At 38.5% G+C, this 18,461-nt stretch overlaps 1 protein-coding gene across 1 annotated transcript in view; it reads right to left on the minus strand.

Moving 5' to 3' along the window:
* The window catches only part of LOC127662849 (dihydrolipoyllysine-residue succinyltransferase component of 2-oxoglutarate dehydrogenase complex, mitochondrial-like), a 36,015-nt gene extending 18,616 nt beyond the window's left edge, over nt 1–17,399 (minus strand). The window contains exons 1-9 of the mRNA XM_052154224.1: nt 17,279–17,399; nt 12,302–12,335; nt 12,074–12,113; nt 11,624–11,685; nt 11,140–11,214; nt 10,993–11,048; nt 4,437–4,545; nt 3,219–3,380; nt 541–620 (exon numbers count right to left, since the gene is read on the minus strand). Coding sequence (XP_052010184.1) covers nt 541–620; nt 3,219–3,380; nt 4,437–4,545; nt 10,993–11,048; nt 11,140–11,214; nt 11,624–11,685; nt 12,074–12,113; nt 12,302–12,335; nt 17,279–17,341 — 681 coding nt within the window. The 5' untranslated portion in view covers nt 17,342–17,399. The remainder of the gene's footprint in view (nt 1–540; nt 621–3,218; nt 3,381–4,436; nt 4,546–10,992; nt 11,049–11,139; nt 11,215–11,623; nt 11,686–12,073; nt 12,114–12,301; nt 12,336–17,278) is intronic.
* Between the last annotated feature and the right edge of the window lie 1,062 nt (nt 17,400–18,461).

The raw sequence follows: 18,461 nt of genomic DNA on the forward strand, positions 1-18,461 counted from the left end.
AGAACTATCTCCAAACGAGCAAAGTGAACGTCCTTGACTGGCCTGCACAAAGCCCAGACTTGAATCCCATAGAAAATCTGTGGGCCACACTGAAGACAAGAGTCCATGCTAGGAGACCAACAAATCTGGAGGAGCTTCAGAGATTTGCTAAAGAGGAATGGGCTGCGGCGACTCAGGAGAAATGCCTAAAACTTGTTGAGAACTACAACAAATGACTAAAGGCTGTTATCAAGCAAAAGGGATACACCATTGACTAATAACATCAGAGGGATAATCATTTTGAACTGTAGATTTTTTTATTCTTGGTTATAATTTTGTTTCTATTTGTATTATAAACACTAAGTTGCCTAAATAAACTATTATGTTTAGAAATGCTATGTTGAAAAAATCTTTGCTCCATTAAACAGCACTTGGGAATTATTTGAAAAATAACTTAATATTTCATAGAGGTTAATAATTTTGTCTTCAACTGTATATTTGCCATGCTTCCTTGTGAGTTCTCAGAAATATGTGTTATTCATTGAACAAGTGATGTCTTACCCTGTGTTCTGATCGAGCCGGTTTGGCTCCAGTGTCTACAGCCGCTGCTGCAGGAGCTGCACTGGGTTTAATGGCTGAAACTACAACAAATACAGAAGAGATGGTTCTGAGCTGTCCTTCAACTACAGTCCCTCAGTGACAAACATCTGACACAAAATATTCTTTAACACTTAAAAGTATCAGTGCTAGACTTTACCAACTTAATTTACATCGTAAGCGGAGAGAAAACCCACTACAGAAACTTTCACAATATGATGCATCAGAATTAACCTTAATTACAAGCATTTTATACTGTAATAGATGTAATCTCGCTGCCTCTCAAATACATGTATTCCTATGCATATAAGAAATAATGCCCATTACTACATCAGCTCAAAGCTAGTGAGCAAAAAAAATTATGCACTTACAATACACACTGTGCACTCTGCCATGTAGTGTATGAATTTTAGTAGAGTAATATCATCCCAACTGGAACACTTTACTTTTTTTTTTACAACACAGAAGTGTTCACCGTTAAACAGCTGATCGATGTGATGTTTCGAATGCATGCGATGTGTTGCCGCTAGCTTTAGCACGCTAGCCAACATCAGTTCAACACTTGTATCTCAAACAACGCACATACTCACAAAGAGTGGGTTGATGGTAAATCATTTAACTTACAGTTATAAGGTGCTGCCTTCACTGAAGTTTCACTAATTGCTACATTCTTCATTATTTACAATTGTCAGAATAGCATCGTGGAAAGGTAACTTCACCCCTTCCGCTAACTATGGCAAGCCTCGAGCGCCAAGTGCATTAAAAGAATATCCATGGTTCAATACAACTTTAAGGAATAGTTCACCCAAATATGTAACTTCTCTCATCATTTACTGACTCTCCCAGATGTGTATAACTTTTTTTCTTCATCTGCAGAACACTTTTTTTAAGAATATCTCTGCTCTGTAGGTTCATAAGGCAAGTGAATGTGTGCCAAAATTTTGAAGCTAAAAAAAGAAAAGAAAATCTAAGTAATCCAAAAGACTCCAGTTATTAAATCCATGTGTTCAGAAGTAATATGATAGGTGCAAGTGAGAAACAGATCAATCGTTAAGTCCTTTTTTTGCAAGAAATTCTTCTCCCTGCCCACTAGGGGGAAATATGCACAAAGTAAAAAAAGGATTTAAATATATCTGTTTCTCACCCAGACCTCTCATATCACTTCTGAATACATGAATTTAAACACTGGAGCCATATGGATTACTTTTATGATGCCTTTGTGATTTTTTTTTAGCTTAAAATTTTTGGCAAGCATTCACTTGCATTTTAAGGACCTACAGAGCTGAGAAATTCTTCTAAAAGTCTTAGTCATCTGAGATGACATGAGGGTGAGTAAATGAGAGAATTTTCATTTTTGGGTGATCAATTACTTTAAAGCTCAACTGACGGCATTTGTGGCATACTGTTGATTACCACAAAAATGTATTTCGAATCATCCCTCCTTTTCTTAAAAAATATTAGGTCACAGTGAAACACATACAATGGAAGTACAGTACAGTAAATGGGGTACATTTTTGGAGGGTTTAAAAGCAGAAATGTGAAGTTTGTAATTGTATAAAAGACTTCTGTTGATTCTTCATTTAAAACTCGTATTATTTGAGCTGTAAAATAAAATTTGTAATTTTGAGTCATTTAAGGATTTTCGGTTTGTTGGCATTACATCGTCATGGCAGTGAAGTAGTAAAATTGTCTATAACTTCACACAGAAAAGGTTAGAAAGGATTTTATCACAGTAAAATCATGTTAACACACATATTGCTTATGTCTTGTGTCTATACTTTTGAAACAGTGAGTATTTTAATGTTTACAGATTATTGACCCCATTGACTTCCATTGGAAAAGAAGTGACGAGTCAATTATTGTGGTAATCATAATTATGCAACAAATGCTGTGGATTGAGCTTAACTTGTATTGAACCAGGAATATTCCTTTAAGTGTCCTACCTTCCACACTCTTATTTCAGTTAAAGAGGTGCATCCAAATACACACTTTATTGTTGCATTTTCAGTGTTAGCATACTACTCATACTACAAAATGATGAAGAATAGTGCAGAAGTGTGTGATTTGGGACGGACCTATAGTCTCTGAATGAAGCCATTACTGTAGTTGTATTCTGTGATTAAAAAAGTGAAAGCTAATAAAAAAATTAAAATAAAAACTATTTCAATAAAATGTGCTATTTCTCTGTTCTGTCGCCTCTCTACCACTGAAAACAAACAGGGAACTTGATTACTGCGTACCATGTTAAACAGCTTTAACTTTGAAGTGCGTAACTTTTTCGGTGTTAAAATACTTTAATTTAGCCCAGCTTAATCTGCAGACAGCTATAAATAAGCCATTCATAGGTTAATTTTCTTAAAACCTGTAAACACTGCATAGACACCCTGGCGCAATAAAAATTCCTCTCTATTTTGAGTGACCCATCCAGCCTGACACAACAACACTGACTCAACCAATGGCATGAGTTGAGGCGGGACCGTCAGCTTGTTCAATCAACAGCAGACGGGGAAGGAACTCACAAACCTGACTGAAAACTGACCTGGGTGTTTTTGCAACTGTGTTCGGTGTGCAGAAATGACTTCAGCTTTCAATGCCAAATTGTAAAACTCTTCAAGCTCAGTGCCTTCATGACAGTGACTGACCTGGTTTGGACTGGATGGGTTGTCCTGGCACAGGGGGCACTGGGGGCATTGAGGTGGGGATGGGGCCTACAGTGGCAGTAGGAGGAGGAGGAGGCAGCGTCGCTGCTGCTGCAGGAGACTCAACTGCAGGAGGAGGTGCTGTTGCTGTCTTAGCAGCTCCCGCTGAAACATTAAATATAGTCAGTGTTAACCACTGCAGCTGTGTGTAAACAATCACTTATTTATAATAATGACCACTGACTGAGGTGGAAAGACAAGAAAGACTATTTGCTTTTTGACTTGATGTTTATTATGAACATGTAAAATACAGTCATTTGAAAATAATCTGTAAAGGAACAGTTCAAATTAAAATTGTTATTAATTACAAAGGCAGATGTCAGGATTTTCAGTAAATAATGACTTAAAAGTTAAAATGGCTTCAGAAGAATTAGAATAGAGGGCACAAGTTGTATGGACTACATTTATTACACTTAAATTGGTGCTTTTGCCTCCTTTTTGAAGCTTAAAAGCTTTAGATATTGCATGGAACAGAGCAAACAGCACAGTTGTCTCCTTTTGTGCTTATGGAAGAGAGCAACATACTGCACACGGGTGAGTAAATGACAGAATCAATTTTTTTTTGCCGAACTATTGCCATTAGAGTTCAATACAACTTGCTCCATGTACAGCATCTGTGACATGCTATCAATTATTTGGACTTGACTCAGTTTGTAAAAACAAACACAAATTTGTATTTGGCCATTATGTTTCATAAAGTGCATTAGTAGACTAATTTCATGATCCATTAGGGCTGCATAATTAATCAAAATAACATCAAAATATGTGATTATTAAACTGCAATAGGTTGGTTTTTATTCAATGCCTTTAAAATTTCAGAGCAAAACCATAATTATCGATATATATACACATATATATATATATATATATATATATATAGAAAATATTGTCAATAGGCTGAAAAATATTGAGATATAACATTTGCAGCCGTATTGCCCAGCTCTAAGCATGTGCACGTCAAAACCTGCAGTAGCTCGATTATAATTGTTCATGTAAACATATCGCTTCTAAAGTATGTCCATAAGACGTAGCGCTTAGACCAGATCTTAAGTTATATTTTATATTCCTTTAACACAGTAAAATAAAATGGTAGAATACAGAACACAGATATTAGGAAAAATAAATGTTCAAATCTAGTGGTGCACAGATTGTATGACTGACCTCCTTTCTTCAGTTTGAACAGAGGAGTTCCTCCTTCCACTTTCCCACCATCAGGAACCAGCAGCTCCTCGATCACTCCTGCAGCGGGGGAGGGCACCTGCACCGACGTCTGCATGATGGACGAGAATTCACTAACTCACTGTACAGTGTACAGATTGCACACATAACTTCACAGAATAAACCCAGAACTCCATACTATATGGATCAGATGCCATAAAGTTGTTTCAGCTCCACAACCAGGTCTTACCACCTTTGTAACCAAGGACGGATTAACCGTCATGCCGATTGGGCTGTTGCCGAGGGGCCTCTAAACAACTTATTTATTTTGAGATTCTATTATAAATCCATATAAATATCAGCCTTATGTAAAATACTATTAGTTTGGCCGAATGTGTGCTGAACGACAGCAGTGCGAGAACAGGCACTCGAGTGTGCACTCAAGGAATCTGCATCTCACAGGTGCAGTGTGTTTATTTGAAGGACTACAGAGAACAGTGTCTGATTTACACAAAGATAAGGTGCAGTTTACTCTGGCTGTGTACAAAGCTGATGGTATAAAGTCAAATAAGCGACAGAATTCGTGCAACAGTATGGAGAACTTTAAAATGTTTAAGTCCTCATGCATTTAATGTTTAATGATAAAGAGAGAGATGCCTTAATACCCTAAATATGTGCACGGTAACCTTTTGTAATATTTGGTTAACCACAAGTTCACGAACAGTTATTGTGTTATTTGTCGGGACTAAAGAACGTTTATTGCCATGGATGCGTCAAACACAATCTCAGATTGCAGGGAATAAAGTGCACAGTGAGCTATGAGACAAAATAGCACAATACATAAATCTTCAAATTATAAAGAAATTAAAGTCAAACAAAAATAATCTGTCACTGGCTGCAACATAGTAAGCCTTTTCTTAACCGATGGAAAATGTGTAATTCTGACGAGCAGTTCACATTCCATGAGGCAGTGAAGGCCGCGGTTTATAGGATTTCTTTGGGGTGATTCGATTTTTTAAGGATTCAGCATTTAACTTGTAATTATTGTCTGCACACCAGAAGAAAAGGGGAAAAAACATTGGCTCACTGTTACTATCAAGCGCTGAAACTTTGCCAGGTGAAAAACAATCTGGAAACACGTGTAACTTTGCAACCTGAACTTCATCAGAATGTCGATTTGTGACACCAGCACTGAAAAACCTTGATGCTACGCAACAAATGATGAAACAGAACGCAGGTGTCTCGAGATGCATTAATAAATATTGAAGTTCTTTTAAACTTTACAGTGAGTTATGGCACAACAATCAAAGATGTCTGTCCAGTTCGTGTTTACATGGCCTCGACGCACGCGTGAACAGCCCGTAACTCGCTCTATAGCCTACATGAAAAACTGACCCGAACCTGGCCCAAAACCTGTAGGTTTGTTGGGTTCCTTCAGATTGAAGACCTCTAAACACGTGCAGAATAACCGAATAGTGATTTTGGTATTTGAATACTGTGCACATCTCTATTAATTACACATGATTTTGGATCGGTTCATAGTTTAAAAGTACATAGAATTGGCCATGTAAGACATTGCTCCAAACTTTTCTTCCATCAATTTGAAAAATCCAACCAAATCTGGCAAGAGTCCTGTAGAGCATAAAAGTGAACAAAGTCACATGACACATCATGAGGTGGCCTCCATGGTGTACCGGCCCATGGGCCTCTCAGTTCTTGAGCCGTCCTTGTTTGTAACAACAGTAATACATTATTCAGGTTTAGCTTGCAACAGCATAGGCTAATAAAGTGGTAGCAAAGCCATCGACAGCAAAAAAATAAAAAATTGTAAAAGCACCGCAATTTATTAGGTTAGATTCATAGAGAACAAATTACAATTAGTAACAATAACTTAAGTGATGCAAACAAATCACATTCAGAATTTACCCTTCGTTAACCTTGGTTACCGCTGAAAACTTCAACAGCAATGAATCGGAGATTTACATCAAAAGAATTCTCAGTAAAATGTGCTTATTAAGTAGACATAGGCTTTCATATAAATGCAGTCAATGTATCATGCAAAGAAAAGTGATTACTTAAAACTACAGTCTCGCATTGTCAGATCTATATCCACACTTTGTTTTAGCCCTGTTCCAGCCCTGGAGAGTCAAATATAATACACAGTCTCAAAGTTTGAAGTAAAACAATCATAACTGTGTAACTGTAATTATGCTAGCTCATCTGTCAGCATGATGCCGTGAATCACATTGTCTCTTTGTAAAATTCTTCATTGTTTTGGTCGATGCTCACTCGCTTGCGTCCCTATGGAGCGTGTGCGCGAGCACGAGCAACAGGTAGCTGGCTGCAGTTCACTAAATGGCCACAGGTGTCATTAATAACAAGGGTTTCTGAATCTTACATACTGCACCTTTAATAAAAATTAAACACCCCCAAAGAGAAACACCCCCAAATAAAGATTATGTAGAATTTAAAAACCATAAACGTAATATATACTTAAAATAATTCAAATACCTTATATACTGTACATATATTGTGGCACCAGACAAGCATATATACAATAAAAGAGTGGCTTTAAAAAGTCAAAATAGTGTTTGTTTTATTTCCATATCAATGAACAGAAGCCTATTATTGGCATACTTCTGTATTCACTATTTTTAATTGTTGGTCTATGTACTCATTTGTCAGATGGATGCTTTTTAAGCTAATGTCAGCATCTCTACTCATAAACAGTGTTTTAAGGATGTACTGACTGCCCCTAATGTCACAGATTCCTAAAAACATCAAGCTTGAATTGCTCCAACGTTTCTAAAACTCCTTATTACAGAATGTATGTGTGGTCGTGGGCATGACTTTAACACCTCATTTTTCATGTAATTAATCGCACAATTGTAACGCATTAAATCAGCAGCCCTAATCAGCCCTATACATTGCGAGTAAATCACTCACATATGCGACCAAATTTTGTGCAATGCGACTAAAACATGTATTTTATTAGCCACTTGGCGAGCAAATATTCTGATTCATTCAGTTGTGCAGTGGCAAAGAACAACTTGAGCTTTGCAACCCTTTTACTGAATAATAAGCCGCCGATTAAGAAGCTGGATTCAGTCTCTTCTTTTACAGCATGTTGTGTCTCGTGAGCGCATGAAGGAAACTGACTTAATTTGGCTGCAGTGGGTCCAGATCTGTCTGTCGCTGTCACCATCACTTTAGTTCAGCAGAGAAATGGCATTAACATTGCATTTAATGACGTCAACTCTGAATTTGCTCAACCTTTTTCATGGACTGTCTTTACAACATTCTCCGTTTTAAAGCATGACTACATACCAGTAACAATCCTATTGGACGTCTGTTAGAAAAAAAAGTGTTGCAAAACTCGAGAACTTGTAGATTTCAATTTGACAACATGTACAATATATATTTGTACAAGCAAGTCAATAAACACTATACAAGTCAAAGTTTCCTTTTGCTTCGTTCAGTTTATTTTGTATCCAAAGACGAGACCCAGGCACCCCATTTTCATTTCATGTCTCTTAATATCCTTTCTGTTATTTCCAGTCATTTGGTTATCAAAAAGATAAAAAGAAACATTATTTCTAATCATCCATTGCATGGATTAAAAACAATCATGCAACTTCTCTCATTAATATGCGCTGCGCTCTTTCAAGAGTAAATGCTTCTCTTAAAGAGACGGTACCAATTTAGAGCTTGTTATACATGTCAAAGTAAACTCACTGTAAATCGCATGTCTGTAAAGTGCATATAAACGAGCATGTTACAAAATGTTGTAATGTAGTAAGTGTAATAAATGTATAAATACATAAAGGGCACAATCATACATTGTGAAATACATTAAGAAAAAAAAAACTTAAAAGGCCTGTGCATCTATGCAAGGGTTAGGAAAAATTATTAGTTTTGATGTAAATAGTTTTGAATAAAACAAACATTTTTGTTTTATTCTATAAAGTACTGAAAACATTTCTCCAAAATTCCAAATAAAAATATTGTCATTTAGAGCATTTATTTAACTGGTCAAAATAATAAAAAAGACATTTTTATAGAACACGATACTAATGTTTTAACTTGGGAAGAGTTCAGAAATCAATATTTGGTGGAATAACCCTGATTTTCAATCACAGCTTTCTTGTGTCTTGGCATGCACTCTGCCAGTATTTCACATTGCTGTTGGGTGACTTTATACCACTCATGCCGCAAACATTCAAGCAGCTCGGCTTTGTTTGATGGCTTGTGACCATCCATCTTCCTCTTGATCACATTCCAGAGGTTTTCAATGGTTATCCAATACCAACTGGGCCTGTACCAAGCCCCTTGTTTCTAAATCCCCAAATCTATGAAACTTCATTCATAATGGGGTTCAGACACACCCAGACCTGTTCAATCAAATCAACACCTAAACTTTTCAGCAGCAAAGTTGAAGTTGGCTAAAAGGTCTCACCCAGTAGCACACTATGCCAAGGTCGAAAGAAATCCTAGAAATGATGAGGAAAAAGGTGATTGAAATACATCAGTCTGGGAAGTGTTAAAACTATTTCAAAGGCGCTGGGACTACAAAGAACCACAGTGAGAGCCATTATCTCCAAATGGAGAAAACTTGGCACAGTAGAGAACCTTCCCAGAAGTGGCCGACCTTCCAAAAGGTCTCCAAAAGCACAGCGATAACTCATCCATGAAGTCACAAAAAAGCCAAGGACAACATCCAAGGAACTGCAGGCCTCTCTCGCATCAATAAAGGTCACTGTTCATGACTCCACTATCAGAAAGCACTGGGCAAAAATGCCATCCATGGAAGAGTGGTGAAGCTAAAACCACTGCCTTGTCCAGTCCTGTCCTGACTTGAACCCTACTGAAATGCTGCGGCAGGACCTCAAATTGGCAGGTCATGCTGGAAAACCCTCCAATGTGGCTGAACTAAAGCAATTCTGCAAAGAAGAGTGGGACAAAATTCCCCCACAGCTTTGTGAAAGACTGATCTCCAGTTATCGGACGTGTTTCATTGATGTTGTTGCTGCTAAAGGTGACACGGCCAGCTATTAAAGACCTATTGTGCCCCTTTTTACAAGATGTAATATAAGTCTAAGGTGTCCCCAGAATGTGTCTGTGAAGTTTCAGCTCAAAATACCCCACAGAACATTTATTATATCATGTTGTAAATGTCTCTTTTTGGGTGGAATCAAAAACACAGTTTTTTTCGTGTGTGTCTCCTTAAATGCAAATGAGCTGCTGCTCCCCGTCCCCTTTCAGGAAGAGAGCTGTGTATTTACAGCTCATGCTTTGGATATTGCAGCAACAAAAATCAGAACTAATATGACTGTCAGCATAAATGCCGGAGTTCAGCCACATATGAATGAACCAGAGTCGGACACTGATGAAGGAGAGACTCCAGCAGAAGTCACAAGAGTGAGAATGAACCAGGATGTTTCTGAATGGTTAATTGACACTACACAGCTGTGGTGAGTCAGTCTGGCAACAAACATACCTTGTGGTACAGATGTGCTGGCCTTTGCAAGTAAACATTCCACTTTTAGTACAACTCTCAACATAAGTTCACAGAAAACTTACATAGTTTTCAAAAAGACAATCACCTTACTGTTTAGTGCATAATATAGGTGCGGTTATGAATTATACAGATAGTAAGCTAAAAATAACGACATAGCTCAGGTCTCCGTAAAAGCAATCAGGACAATGGCAACTTTAGTTTTAGCTGGAACATGAACAGTTGGTTCTGATCCATGCTTGAGAATAATTATTTTTGAAAATCCTGCTTTATATTGACACTCATTCACAAAGCAGTCTGGTGTAAAATGATTTGCACAAACATACACTAATTTTTGTATGTTTTGGTGCACATTTCCTTTAAAAACAAAACGTGTGCACTGTGTGTTCAGTGGCTCTAATGCCGGGATGTTCAGCAACAACAACAGAACACTTATGAGACATTATTCTTCTCACTGTATCTGCTCCAGCGGACTGAGTGTGGATCACTCAGGGGAGGAGCTATGATAATAGGGTCGAGTCTGTCACCCGTTGTGGGCAAGGCCTGCTCGAAACGTGACGTCACATTAGAGCAGAAACTAAAGTAGTTCATTTCGACACACTGTTTTTGATTAATAGAAATATAAGAAAGAGGAATGGGTGGACTTTTAACATTGTAGGGTGGTTGTGTACACATTTATGTACAAACACCATGTAAAAGTGAATTTTGCTCAATAGGTCCCCTTTAGGTTTAAGGGGGCAATTCATTTTTTTACATGAGTGATATAGGCGTTGGATAACGTTTTTACTTAAAGAAAAAATATATAGATTTGAAAACTGTATTTTGTTTTTACTCAAGGTGCCTTTGTTTTATGTCGTTTGAAGATCTAAAAAAATATATAATAGGTAAAATACACAAAAATAGAAGAAATTATTATGCGTATATGTTGTCAAACGTGACACACAAAATTGTTCATTCAATTTATAACATTGTTGTTTAAATAATAACATTTAAACAACTTCCAAGAACAGACACAGAGTTCAAACAGTGGTGTTCTGCTCTTACCTTATCAGTCTCAATTTCACACACAACCTCATCTTCAGAGACAGTGTCTCCAACAGCTGGACAGAGAGGTAAAACAGAGTGAACATGCTACAAACAGGACAGACGTCTTTAAAGCTCAGCTGATAAAACACAGAAGAGGTATCTTACCTTTCTCCCACCTCACGTCTCCCTCTGTGACAGACTCTGCAAACGCCGGTGTGTTAACTGTGATAACTTCATTCCCTGAAATGACATCAGAAGATTGTCAAGATGATCACCGTAACCTTTGTTGCTTTAATGATTGGTAAGATGTTAAAGAAAAAACAGCTATTTGACTATTGGGGCATATAGGTGGAGGAATTTTTTAGATTACATTTTGATTATGAAGACAAGAGTTTGTATGGTATGAATATGTATGGCAATAAAAAATACACAATTATACTAAATCATTAAAATAAGAGAGCAAAATTGTAGCAGCAGTAGTAAATAATAATAATCTAAGAAATAATAATAAAACCATTTCGATCGCACTCTTATATATATACTTAAATAATTTAAATGTGTGCAAATGTTTGTGCATAATATAGGCATGGGTGTGAGCACATGCCTAGTCACATTTCTGTGAAGATAAAAAGCACAGGCTGATACATACTACGAGCTGCAGTTGTGTTGAAGTATCTGATTTGATACACACTTGACCGGCTCTCAAATCTCCTGAGAATCAAAAACAAACATTAAATATCGTCACGATCCAATAACATTTTTACTTTGTATCTGTGGGTAACACCATTGCTCTGTTCCAGACATTAGCGATCATATGTATGAAAAGCATATATAAAAAGTTGATGAAAATGTATTACTTTTTCATAATTGTGTGTACAGAGTATTTTTATGTGCATTAGAGTATTGTGGAGTTAGCTTAGCAACATGCTGACGTCAAACTCTTGAAATGAACCGTTTATGTAGTGCGTTACAAAACAGGTTAGAACGTAAGGAGCACACAAAGTTTTGGCACAGATCTTAAGACCTAGGAAGTACTTTTTCAGCTATATTCCTCCTTTGGGATCAATAGTGCGTTTTATTTTTCTGATTTTTTACTTACAGACTGTTCGTGAAGGCGACACACTGACTAGCTGAAATACCTGGAGAAAAAAATAGACACAGGAACATCAAAACATGTTTGTTGGCTTTCAAGAAATAAAAGACTTTGTTAAAACTTATATAAATGTATGAACCTATATAAAACTCCTCCTGTGTCTTACAATGCAGAGGCAATATCCCAAAAACTCAGTTACAGTAACAGTGAGACCTAACAAGAGGCACAACTCACCTGATGTAGTCCATCTTGCAAGAACACTGTTACCCTGAAAGAATAGGACGACATCAATTAGTCAGGATGCCGGAGATAAAAAAATAAAGAAATTTCCTAGGTTTTAGTGTTTTTTTCACAGTTGGAGTGCCAATAAGAGTCTTGCATGGAGCCGGTTTTGTTAACCCGCACCCACGGTAATTAACTGAACATCCAACCAGTTATCCGACATCAGCTCTAATTTAATTCCATACCCAACCCGTTTAAAATAAAGACTGCTTTATTTGCTCACTGTAGTGGTGGCTCAGTGGTTGAGGCTCAGGATTACTGACCAGGGTCAGGGTTCAAGCCCCAGCACCACCAATATGCCACTGTTGGACCCTTGAGCAAGGCCCTTAACCCTATCTGCTCCAGGGGAGCTGTATCATGGCTGACCCTGCACTCTGCTTAGCTTAGCTAGGATATGTGAAAACTAATAAATTTCACTGTATATATGCAAAAAACTGTGTGTATAATGTGTGACCAAAATAAAGGATTCTATTCTATTCTATTCTAGAGGTGGGGGCGTGGTCGAAAAATAGATGCGTAGCCTAACGTTGTGGTGTCAATTAACAGAACAAAGATGAAAAAGTGCATCAATAGTGTAAACAATACAAAACTTTTGTCTACATCTACATGTGGACAATCTGCCCACACAGGCTATTTAGAACAAATGCATGAACCACACCATAGGCTCAGGGACAGATTATGACACACAAGGGCCCCCTTCTAAAAGTTGTTAGGGTGTTGTTTTCATTTCGCCTCTTTTCCCTGCATGTGTGTAGACATGAAGCGCTGCATCAGTTAACATGGTTTCAAAGCACCTTTTAGACCATAAGGTTTTTCCCTTCTAAATGTATCTTTATTAATTAGCATGTTTTTAATAATAGTCTTTAATAATAATCAAATCGATTTCTGTTCTAATTTTGTGAAAATGTATTAGATATCTGGAATGGATAAGGAAAGACTCAAATTACTAGTTGGTAGACTAGTCTCTCACTTTAATGAAAATATACAAATGTTTTCAAAATTTTCTCTCGGGACACCCCTGAACCCACAATCAGCATCATTCCACAATCACAAGGGCTTCTATGCCCCATACTTGGTGTGGAGCGGAGGAGGGTGGGGCCGGGCTAGAATGTCGCACGCCCGGTCCCCAATCGGCCTGATGGGAAGTGCGAGGGATAAAGGCGGCCGGTGACGACGTTTCGAGAGAGAGAGAGAATTACGGGCATGTCCGTCATGTGTGCATTTATGTTTGTGCTTTTGGTTTAAGTTTTCATTAAATTATAATTTATATTGACAAGCCGGTTCTCGCCTCCTCCTTGCCCATCTTAACCCCCTTACGTTGGTGCCAAAACTCGGGAAGGAGGAGGGATGCCCGTCGCAGAGTCCTCGACACTGCAGTCCACCCAGGGGAGCGCCACTGCCATCTGCCGGAGTAGCCCGACTGCCCGGAAGCGTGGAACGGCCACCGTCCGTGGGGCGAGTGGGAACTGGATTCCCGACAGCCTGAAGCGAGGGAGCCGCTGCCGGGGGCGGAGTGCCCTGATGTCCCCAGAGACGTGGAGGGATCGAGAGAATCCGCTGTCCATGAGGGGTTGGAGGGAAGCAACTACACGACCGCCTAGAGCGGTAGGGCCGCTGCCAGGGGCGGAGGAGTGTCCCCACGTGCCGCCAGAAAAGCGGAGGGGCGTTCTGTCCGGTGGGGGTCGGAGGTTTGACTCCGGTTCGGCCAGATAGGAGCGGCTGTCATCCGCCGGAGAGTGGGGAGGAGTGTTCGAGGACCACGCGACTGTACATCAGAGAACCGGTGAGTGAGCTTTTTCTCTCTCTCGCACCATGTTGGCCTTTTCCCTCACCTATTTTTTTGGTTTTCCCCTCCTGTCTCTTCCCAGGTCGAGGAAGGCGGGGATGACCTGACGGGGCGCAGAGCACACCTCTCCCCAGGGAAAGGGGGGGGGGGTGTAGGTCATGTCGGTGGCACCCCGGCCTGAGGTAACGCCGGGAGGAGTGTGGAGTGGAGGGGGTGGGGCCGGGCTAGAATGTTGCGCGCCCGGTCCCCAATCGGCTTGATGGGGCGCACGCGAGGGACAAAGGCAGACGTTGACGACTGTTCGAGAGAGAGAGAATTACGGACATGTCCGTCATGCGTGTTTATGTTTTGGTTTAAGTTTTCATTAAATTATTATTTATATTGACAAGCCGGTTCTCGCCGCCTCCTTGCCCATCTTAACCCCCTTACACTTGGGTATCTGAATCTAAAGAAATATAAAAAATATTTCATTTTAATGTAAAAATATTCCTACAAATACTAGACTGCTGGCACTGTGCTTCAGAACAAACAGATGATCTTTTAACATTCATTTTCAATTGATAAACGGTAAAAGACGGTAAAAGATCCCGCAGACCCCACTGCTTTGGCCGTCTCTGGACCCCATGTGCAGTTTTGTAGAGAGTATTTTGACTGTTTAGAATTTATTCTTCCGTCAACTTTGAAATAAAAAAAGAAAGTGCAATGTGTAAATGTATATCATGATAAATATCGATATCGAACAAAATGAAAAAGATTATCGTGATAAAATTTTTGGCCATAATCGCCCAGCCCTATTTTCACGTCTTCTAGTTCTATCGTAACGATTTGTAATGCATCATCGAATTTGATTTCAGGGAGTTTATGGAGTGCCCCAGTGCAGCGCGGCTATTACATGCATCATGTAGACCCTAGGCCTAATCACAGACAGAGGTGACCAAATAAATGAATGCATAGGTGTAAATAAATTGATGTAAACAATAAACATTATTTGACATTTAAAAAAAATATAGCCTTGGCTATTTGACCCGCAGTTCGCCCGTGCCTATTGATTTTCGACCTGCACCCAAACCACAAAAGTAGATATTTTTACACCCATCAGATTGGATATTAGCGGTTCACCCATCGGGTACCCGCCCATTTGCAGGACTCTCGTGACAATAACTCCAGAAGTAGATAGGAGATATCTTAACTACTGGTCAACCGATGTGAGTTTTTTTTAAAGGCTGAAGCTGATACCAATGTTTAGAGAACATAATGGCCAATATACAACTACTGTACACTGTTATTATGCATAATCCAAACATTTATTTAAGATGTTGTAGAGAGTACAGTATTTGTCAGAAGTCATTCTGCAGGTTATGTTTGACACTGCTTTAGTAATTAGTTTAGTTGTAAAAAGTCTTATAAACTGTTGAATGTCGTACACTACATGTCGTGCCCCTGCAGAATTTCTAATCTAACAACATGGGTATTCATGCTCAGTGGCGGGTAATTTCCCACATTTACCTGCTACTGTCGACAAGAAATGCAGCTAGACACAAAGACGCATGCTTGAGGAAACACAACTGATTACACTTTGATTATATACCAGCAGATGAATAAAATGCTGCCGTACTCTATCGTGTCTCGCTGAACAGGCAGAAGGTGAGTTCTCACTTTTTTTTATCTGTCAGTCATCTGGGAGCAGTTTGTAAGAATAGCGTCATCTATGAGAACGCTGCTCAGAATATCTCAGGATGTATATGCAAATAACATGCACTGAAAATGGGACTACAGGTGAATTGTCATTTGTGCCATAATTCAGTACAGCCTACTCTGTAATCTACACTCAAGTTTACTCTTTAGCCTCTATTTGTATGTTTACTACTTATTCATGTGATAAAAAATACTAAATACTCAAACCAGCCCGTCTGGCACCAACATGCCATGGTTGAAATGACTTGGATAACATTTTTCCCCATTCCGATGGTTGATGTGAACATTAATTGAACCTCCTGACCCGTATCTCCATAGTTTTATGAATTGCACAGCTGCCAAACGATCGGCTGATTAGATAATCGCATGAATGTTCGCATACAGGTGTTCCTAATAAAGTGGTCCTGAGTGTATATTGCTGTGAACAAGTATTTGCCCCCATCCTGATATCTCATACTAAATTGTCTCAAATTCAAACATAATCTAACATAAAACAGAGGCAATCTGAGTAAACACAAAATAAAGTTTTAAATGATCATGTTACTTATTGAAGCAAAAAAGTTATCCAATACCAACTGGGCCTGTGTGAAAAGTTATTTGCCCCCTTAGTTACTAAATCCCCAAATCTATGAAACTGCATTTATAATGGGGTTCAGCTGGACTAGACACACCCAGACCTGATTACTGGCAGCCCTGTTCAATCAAATCAACACCTAAATAAAACTTTTCAGCAGCATGAAGTTGGCTAAAAGAAATTCCTGAAATTATGAGGAAAAATGTGATTGAAATACATCAGTCTGGGAAGGGTTACAAAGGCTCTGGGTCTCCACAGTGAGGGCCATTATCTCCAAATGGAGAAAATTTGGCACAGTAGTGAACCTTCCCAGAAGTGTCAGTCCTTCCAAAATTCTTCCAAGAGCACAGCGATGTTTACTCAGATTGCCTTTATTTTAAATTATATCTCGTTTGAAGATCTAAAACAATTTGGTATGAAAAATACACAAAAACAGAAGACATCAGGAAGGGGCAAATACTTTCACATCACTGTAGGTCACAGAGTGGAATAATGCAAATACCTCTCAATGAATGGCATTTAATATTCATGTAAACATAGTCAAGCATTACTACACTAACTTTAGCAAGACCTGGCGTGTTTCGTCAAAATACAAACTGATAAAGCCCTCAGCACGCCTAGCGTTATTAGAGGTGACAGCTTGATTGACACGCGATGTCACATGACCTCACAGATCTCTAGTGTTTATTTAAAGACTGTTCACGAAGAACACATGACATAACTCCCGTACAGCTCGTGTGTGTGTGTGTGTGTGTGTGTGTGTGTCCCCTGCTGCCCTTGGGCCTGCGCGCGGCCTATCGCTCTAATCATCATTAACGGTATTATCTATATTCCGTCATTCGGCGGGACACAGACGCGTTAAACACACACGTACCTGTCGTAGGGCGGTGATGGAGCGGCCGAGGCTGCGGGTGAGACAGCGAGAGTGAGTGAACATGTCTTCGGTGAGCACCGCGCGCACAACAGCAGCTCTCACAGCACGAGCGGAAGCGCTGCTGCTGCACACCGGAAATTACGCGGGGCGGAACATAATGAGTCAGAAAGAGGGGCGCGAATGGATTGTACCATACAACAAATCAATTGTCACTTTTATGGTGGATTTTTAGCATCAAATGAATCTAGGCCTTTGCACATTGTTCAAAAAACATAATAGGGTGTTTCTTCAGAAAAGTCTCGATGAACATTTTTCACAATCACGTTTATTTAATTTGTCTACTAACAGTGTCCATCAGCGTGTGTTCATGCGTCACAGGAGATTGTCATTCAAATCATGAAAATTCATTTCCAGCACATCTCAAATTCTGTTTTGTGTTTAATAGAATTATGTGATGGAATTCGTTTATTAAATAAAATAGCCGACTCTTTTGTCTTGCTAAGGCTAATTTCATAGCTAACATTTTATGTATCCTAAATACACAATTAAAAACAACTTTTAAATTTGTTTACGCTTTTTGCATATTTTGTCAAAATTACAGCTTGATTGGAAATGATGGCTAGTAAAAAGTGATATTTCCCTTGATTTTTCTTTGTTTTGTTTCATATTTAATCTCAAGCATGCTCACTTTTGTCCAATTGGTTAACAAATACACTAACTTTTGAAAAACCTTTTTTATCATAAATATAGAAATGATTTATGGTTATTTCACTCTTTATTTAGATTAGACATATTCGTTTTTGATACGTAATAATTTGAATACTATTTTATATTTTAGTGTTGATAGTCTGTTTCTACGATAAGGGTAACACAATAATATCTATATTACACAGCATATGAAAAGTACTAAAAAAACGATGAAAGCCTGGTAAAAAGTTTCTATGTAGTTTAATGTGATTTAAAAAAAAGAAGAAAAAAAAGGTTGTTCATGTAATTTTATATATATATACATATATATATATATATATAAATTACAAAATACATAACGAAATCAACTGAAAAAATAATTAAATCACTAGATAAATAACCAATTGTCCCTTGTAGGTTATTTTGGCATTAGTTTACATCCATTTTCATTTTAGCATGAGCTTTGTGTCTTTTAATTTTACATTTTTAGGGTTAC

The sequence above is a fragment of the Xyrauchen texanus genome, chromosome 22, assembly GCF_025860055.1.
Source record: "Xyrauchen texanus isolate HMW12.3.18 chromosome 22, RBS_HiC_50CHRs, whole genome shotgun sequence".
NCBI classification, from domain to species: Eukaryota; Metazoa; Chordata; class Actinopteri; order Cypriniformes; family Catostomidae; genus Xyrauchen; species Xyrauchen texanus.